This window comes from Oncorhynchus masou, unplaced genomic scaffold (genome assembly GCF_036934945.1).
Source record: "Oncorhynchus masou masou isolate Uvic2021 unplaced genomic scaffold, UVic_Omas_1.1 unplaced_scaffold_1397, whole genome shotgun sequence".
Taxonomy (NCBI): Eukaryota; Metazoa; Chordata; class Actinopteri; order Salmoniformes; family Salmonidae; genus Oncorhynchus; species Oncorhynchus masou.
The window spans coordinates 23,892-31,784 of record NW_027003897.1 but is presented as its reverse complement, the minus strand read 5'-3'; the positions used below and the strand labels follow the sequence as shown (position 1 = coordinate 31,784).

The 7,893-nt window shown below is 46.0% G+C and overlaps 1 protein-coding gene across 1 annotated transcript; it reads left to right on the top strand.

The window, feature by feature from the left end:
• The first annotated feature begins 675 nt into the window (after positions 1-675).
• On the top strand, positions 676-2,666 carry LOC135530621 (uncharacterized). The gene is made up of 2 exons (XM_064958909.1): positions 676-711; positions 1,294-2,666. The coding sequence occupies exons 1-2, from the start codon at positions 676-678 to the stop codon at positions 2,296-2,298; spliced, it is 1,041 nt and encodes a 346-aa protein (XP_064814981.1). The 3' UTR covers positions 2,299-2,666.
• Positions 2,667-7,893: the final 5,227 nt, after the last annotated feature.

Sequence of the window (7,893 nt, the reverse complement as noted above, 5' to 3'; positions counted from 1 at the left end):
TTCTGTGAAACGAGGAGAGCGGAGTAGAGGCTGGAAGAACATGTTTCTGGACTGCTTTGTTTATTTACAAATCATTAGGTCTATAAGATTACAGGTTGATTATGATGATGATTGATGATGATAATGATGATGATGATGATGATGATGAATCTATGCACCCCACTCCCCCTTCCAATTCCCTCTCTTCCTCGCCTCACCTCAAACCATCCTTCCCTCCTCTCCCCCACTCCTCCTCCTCCATTCCCTCTCTTCCTCGCCTCACCTCAAACCATCCTTGCCTCCTCTCCTCCACTCCTCCTCCTCCATTCCTCCTCTTCCTCGTCTCACCTCAAACCATCCTTCCCTCCTCTTCCCCACTCTTCCTCCATTCCTCTTCTCCTCTTCTCCCCCACTCCCCTTTGGCATTCCAAATTCCACCATATTTCTTGTGCCGTGCTCTATTTTAACCAGGGCATCATAAGGCTGTGGTATAGTGCACTATGTAGGGAATAGGGTGCATCTCACTCCCCCTCTCATCTGTTATGAGGGTTCTAATTGGGTTCAGTTCATTGATGTGAAATGTTGAACAGATTTTGATCTGCAGCGTGTTGTCACATCTACTGATGGGGTTTCAGTCTATCAAAACAGAGACCCGCCCCCTTTCACCTTTCATCAGTTGTCACTATTGGGGTGCCCATGGGGGGGGGGATAGGGGGTTCAGGAGTTAGAGGGGTAGGCTTCAGGGGAGGGGGGGTTAGGGACCAAGCAGCACTGTCTCTTTTGACGAGACGACCCCCCCCCCCCCTTGAAGGTATTGGATTTGTCCCCGCCCCCCCGTGCACGAGGTCAGGGGTCGTCATGTCAAAAGACAGAATGTCATCGTTCTGTCATCATTGACATCCTATTCTATATATAGTGCACTACTTTGACACCCTATTCTATATATAGTGCACTACTTTGGTACCCAATTCTATATGTAGAGCCCTACCTTGGTACCCTATTCTATATATATATAGTGCACCACTTTGGCACCCTATTCTATATATAGTGCACTACTTTGGTAACCTATTGTATGTATAGTGCACTACTTTGACACCCTATTCTATATATAGTACACTACTTTGGGACCCAATTCTATATGTAGAGCCCTACTTTGGTACCCTATTCTATATATAGTGCACTACTTTGGTACCCTATTCTACATATAGTGCACTACTTTTGACCAGGACCTATAGGGCAGTATGTAGGAAATGGGCAGTGGTCCAAACTAGTGCACTAGTAGGGAAAAGGGTACCATTTGGGAAGCCTGCATAGTGTGATAATAACAAACACAGAACGCCATCATCACCATCCAGCCAGTCCCGGCCTGCACCGGTCACTCCCGGCCAGCCCCTTCCAAACCCGGTCACTCCCAGCCAGCCCCTTCCAAACCCGGCCACTCCCGGCCAGTCCCGGCCAAACCCGGTCACTCCCGGCCAGCCCCTTCCAAACCCGGCCACTCCCGGCCAGTCCCAGCCAGTCCCAGTCAGTCCCAGCCAGTCCCGGCCAGTCCCAGTCAGTCCCAGCCAGTCCCAGTCAGTCCCAGCCAGTCCCGGTCAGTCCCAGTCAGTCTCAGTCAGTCCCAGCCAGTCCCAGTCAGTCCCAGTTAGTCCCGGTCAGTCTCAGTCAGTCCCTGTCAGTCCCGGTCAGTCCCTGTCAGTCCCGGTCAGTCCCTGTCAGTCCCAGTCAGTCCTGGTCAGTCCCAGTCAGTCCCGGTCAGTCCCTGTCAGTACCGGTCAGTCCCGGTCAGTCCCGGTCAGTCCCGGCCAGTCCCAGTCAGTCCCGGTCAGTCCCGGTCAGTCCCTGTCAGTCCCAGTCAGTCCTGGTCAGTCCCAGTCAGTCCCGGTCAGTCCCTGTCAGTCCCGGTCAGTCCCGGTCAGTCCCGGCCAGTCCCAGTCAGTCCCGGTCAGTCCCGGCCAGTCCCAGTCAGTCCCGGTCAGTCCCGGTCAGTCCCTGTCAGTCCCGGTCAGTCCCTGTCAGTCCCAGTCAGTCCTGGTCAGTCCCAGTCAGTCCCGGCCTGTCCCAGTCAGTCCCTGTCAGTCCCGGTCAGTCCCTGTCAGTACCGGTCAGTCCCGGTCAGTCCCGGTCAGTCCCAGTCAGTCCCAGTCAGTCCTGGTCAGTCCCAGTCAGTCCCAGTCAGTCCTGGTCAGTCCCGGTCAGTCCCGGTCAGTCCCTGTCAGTACCAGTCAGTCCCGGTCAGTCCCAGTCAGTCCCAGTCAGTCCCAGTCAGTCCCGGCCAGTCCCAGCCAGTCCCAGTCAGTCCCAGCCCCTCCACTATGATATGTGACTCTTGTTGACTACTCTTTCCCTGGGCCCACATCTCACAGCACTGCAGCCCACTGTATAACAACATCAATGTCATTTATACTGTAAATAAGATATGTTTTTATGTAAATTGAACTCCTGGTATTCTTTAATGTGTTGTGTTATGCAAAAAAAAAAAAAGAATGGACCTGTTTTTTTTTGTTGCTTTGTTGTTTTCCTCGTTTTTTATTTATTTATTTTTTTGCTTGTTGTATGTAATGTCATAATGATTCTGACCTGAAATCAGTCCCAAGGTGTCGACAGTACTCTATACCCCTGTTTTATGAAAAGACGACTGTTTACATCTATCTTTAGGAATTTCATAATAAATGGTTCAAACGAGACGATATCTTTCAGTGTTTTTAATTCCGTTTTAACGATACATGTTATATTTGGTGTTAGAAATACAGCCACTGTGTCCAGCTGAGCTTTAGCACTAGAAACATTAAACACTCTGGTAGTTTCACTATAGAAGATCACTCAGGTTTCACTGTTGGTAATAAGATATCCATAGATGAACAGACACCCTCTGGCATCATCTGACATCCTCTAGTCTACCAACAGGAGTATGGGGAGACATCTTCTGACATCATCTAACATCATCTAGTCTACCAACAGGAGTATTGGCAGACATCCTCTGACATCATCTAGTCTACTAACAGGAGTATGGACTGACATCATCTGACATCCTCTGACATCATCTAGTCTACTAACAGGAGGATGGACTGACATCCTCTGACATCATCTAGTCTACTAACAGGAGTATGGGCAGACATCCTCTGACATCATCTAGTCTACTAACAGGAGTATGGACAGACATCCTCTGACATCCTCTGACATCATATAGTCTACTAACAGGATTATGGACTGACATCATCTGACATACTCTGACATCATCTAGTCTACTAACAGGAGTATGGACTGACATCATCTGACATCCTCTGACATCATCTAGCCTACTAACAGGATTATGGACTGACATCCTCTGACATCATCTAGTCTACTAACAGGATTATGGACAGACATCATCTGACATCATCTAGTCTACTAACAGGAGTATGGACTGACATCCTCTGACATCATCTAGTCTACTAACAGGATTATGGACAGACATCATCTGACATAATCTAGTCTACCAACAGGAGTATGGGCAGACATCCTCTGACATCATCTAGTCTACTAACAGGATTATGGACAGACATCATCTGACATAATCTAGTCTACCAACAGGAGTATGGGCAGACATCCTCTGACATCATCTAGTCTACTAACAGGATTATGGACAGACATCATCTGACATAATCTAGTCTACTAACAGGATTATGGACAGACATCATCTAACATCATCTAGTCTACCAACAGGAGTATGGGCAGACATCCTCTGACATCATCTGACATCATCTAGTCTACTAACAGGAGTATGGACAGACATCATCTGACATCCTCTGACATCATCTAGTCTACTAACAGGAGTATTGACTGACATCATCTGACATCATCTAACATCATCTAGTCTACTAACAGGAGGATGGACTGACATCATCTGACATCATCTAGTCTACTAACAGGAGTATGGACAGACATCCTCTGACATCATCTAGTCTACTAACAGGAGTATGGGCAGACATCCTCTGACATCATCCAACATCATCTAGTCTACTAACAGGAGTATGGACAGACATCCTCTGACATCATCTAGTCTACTAACATGATTATGGACAGACATCATCTGGCATCATCTAGTCTACTAACAGGAGTATGGACTGACATCCTCTGACATCATCTAGTCTACCAACAGGAGTATGGGCAGACATCCTCTGACATCCTCTGACATCATCTAGTCTACTAACAGGATTATGGACAGACATCATCTAACATCATCTAGTCTACCAACAGGAGTATGGGCAGACATCCTCTGACATCATCTAGTCTACCAACAGGAGTATGGGCAGACATCCTCTGACATCATCTGACATCATCTAGTCTACTAACAGGAGTATGGACAGACATCATCTGAATCCTCTGACATCATCTAGTCTACTAACAGGAGTATGGGCTGACATCATCTGACATATCTAGTCTACTAACAAGAGTATGGACTGACATCATCTAACATCATCTAGTCTACCAACAGGAGTATGGGCAGACATCCTCTGACATCATCTGACATCATCTAGTCTACTAACAGGAGTATGGACAGACATCATCTGACATCCTCTGACATCATCTAGTCTACTAACAGGAGTATTGACTGACATCATCTGACATCATCTAACATCATCTAGTCTACTAACTGGAGTATGGACTGACATCATCTGACATCATCTAACATAATCTAGTCTACTAACAGTAGTATGGACTGACATCATCTGACATCTTCTGACATCATCTAGTCTACTAACAGGAGGATGGACAGACATCATCTGACATCATCTAGTCTACTAACAGGAGTATGGACTGACATCCTCTGACATCATCTAGTCTACTAACAGGAGTATGGGCAGACATCCTCTGACATCATCCAACATCATCTAGTCTACTAACAGGAGTATGGACAGACATCCTCTGACATCATCTAGTCTACTAACATGATTATGGACAGACATCATCTGGCATCATCTAGTCTACTAACAGGAGTATGGACTGACATCCTCTGACATTATCTAGTCTACCAACAGGAGTATGGGCAGACATCCTCTGACATCATCTGACATCATCTAGTCTACTAACAGGAGTATGGACAGACATCATCTGACATCCTCTGACATCATCTAGTCTACTAACAGGAGTATGGACTGACATCATCTGACATCATCTAACATAATCTAGTCTACTAACTGGAGTATGGACTGACATCCTCTGACATCATCTAGTCTACTAACAGGAGTATGGGCAGACATCCTCTGACATCATCCAACATCATCTAGTCTACTAACAGGAGTATGGACAGACATCCTCTGACATCATCTAGTCTACTAACAGGATTATGGACAGACATCATCTGGCATCATCTAGTCTACTAACAGGAGTATGGGCTGACATCATCTGACATCATCTAGTCTACTAACAAGAGTATGGACTGACATCCTCTGACATAATCTAGTCTACTAACAGGAGTATGGGCTGACATTCTCTGACATCATCCAACATCATCTAGTCTACTAACAGGATTATGGACAGACATCATCTGACATAATCTAGTCTACCAACAGGAGTATGGGCAGACATCCTCTGACATCATCTAGTCTACCAACAGGAGTATGGGCAGACATCCTCTGACATCCTCTGACATCATCTAGTCTACTAACAAGAGTATGGACTGACATCCTCTGACATCATCTAGTCTACTAACAGGATTATGGACAGACATCCTCTGACATCATCTAGTCTACTAACAGGATTATGGACTGACATCCTCTGACATCATCTAGTCTATTAACAGGAGTATGGACAGACATCATCTGACATCCTCTGACATCATCTAGTCTACTAACAGGAGTATGGACTGACATCCTCTGACATCATCTAGTCTACTAACAGGAGTATGGGCTGACATCATCTGACATCCTCTGACATCGTCTAGTCTACTAACAGAAGTATGGACTGACATCCTCTGACATCATCTAGTCTACTAACAAGAGTATGGACTGACATCATCTGACATCCTCTGACATCATCTAGTCTACTAACAGGAGTACGGACTGACATCATCTAACATCATCTAGTCTACTAACAGGAGTACGGACTAACATCCTCTGACATCCTCTGACATCATCTGACATCATCTAGTCTACTAACAGGAGTACGGACTTACATCATCTGACATCCTCTGACATCATCTAGTCTACTAACAGGAGTATGGGCAGACATCCTCTGACATCATCTAACATCATCTAGTCTACTAACAGGAGTATGGACTGACATCATCTGACAACCTCTGACATCATCTAGTTTACTAACAGGATTATGGACAGACATCCTCTGACATCATCTAGTCTACTAACAGGATTATGGGCTGACATCATCTGACATCATCTAGTCTACTAACAGGAGTATGGGCAGACATCCTCTGACATCATCTCACACTATATTGTACATCATGGTGGACTCATCCATGATGTCCTGGCTGGCCTTGAACCTCTGGGATCTTTTTGAGTGTTGCTGTGAGCCATTTACCGTACGGTAAGATACATTCTGATGCTTTGCCAAAACCTCTTTTAGCTTGTTGTAGCCTTGTAAGTGCTGGACAAAACTCCCTAGCCTTTTACCATAGTACACTGGAAGGATGTCTGGAGCTTTCCTGGGGTTGATATGAAGTCTGGCTGTTTCAGCAATGCTTGGACACATGCAGAGCTCAACTCTGCCTGTACCACACATGAGGAGAGGAGAGGTAATGAGAGGGGATGGGAGAGGAGAGGAGAGTAAGGGAGGGGAGGATAGAGGAGGGAGGAGAGGAGAGGAGAGGAGAGGAGAGGAGAGGAGAGGAGAGGAGAGGAGAGGAGAGTAAGTGAGGGGAGGATAGAAGAGGGAGGAGAGGAGAGGAGAGGAGAGGAGAGGAGAGGAGAGGAGAGGAGAGGAGAGGAGAGGAGAGGAGAGGAGAGGAGAGGAGAGGAGAGTGCAAAGGAGAGGAGAGGGGTTGCATTTTCAAAATGCAGAGCCAACAACATATCTATGGAAAGTAGGGCTAACTCTTTAATCCGTCACTCCGTGTGTACGCTGCCCAGTAGAGCTTAGTCTGCATTTGACTCATAAAGAGAGGAGGAGGACGGAGCACTGATGGTTTAACAAATACATAAAGCCTTTCACATCCATATGTGCCTTCACATGGCCACTCACCAACCAGCAGCACTGACCCAAACCACACGGATCCTTCACCACGGTTCCCTACATAGTAACCTACTTTAGACCAAGAACCCTGTCGGCACTGTGTAGGGAATAGCATGGCGTTTCTGGGATTTACAAGCCTGTCTCAGCAGACCTGGGTTAAATACTTTTTTTTTTTTTATGATTTGAAATACCTAATCTGTGCTCGATTGAGCATGCCTGGCTTCATAGACCAAATCAATACATGCTAAAAAAAAATGCCCATCTGGTACTCTAGGCTCCAGGCTCGAGCAAACGCTAAAGGTGTTTTGAAATACTTTAAATAGTATTTGAACTAAAAGGTTGGCTTTTCAGTCACGCTCTTCGTATAAAAATATATATATATATATATATATTTATTTGGCTGCATCTCTTCTCTGTGCGAGTCAGCAGGACGACATTCCCTTTTATCTCCCATTCATTCCGTGTTGCTAGGGGTTACAGTGGTTTCACAGTCCCAGATGGAATCCTGGGAGTTTGAGTCAGCAGGACTACATTCCTTTTATCTCCCATTCATTCCGTGTTGCTAGGGGTTACAGTGGTTTCACAGTCCCAGATGGAATCCTGGGAGTTTGAGTCAGCAGGACTACATTCCTTTTATCTCCCATTCATTCCGTGTTGCTAGGGGTTACAGAGGTTTCACAGTCCCAGATGGAATCCTGGGAGTTTGAGTCAGCAGGACTACATTCCTTTTATCTCCCATTCATT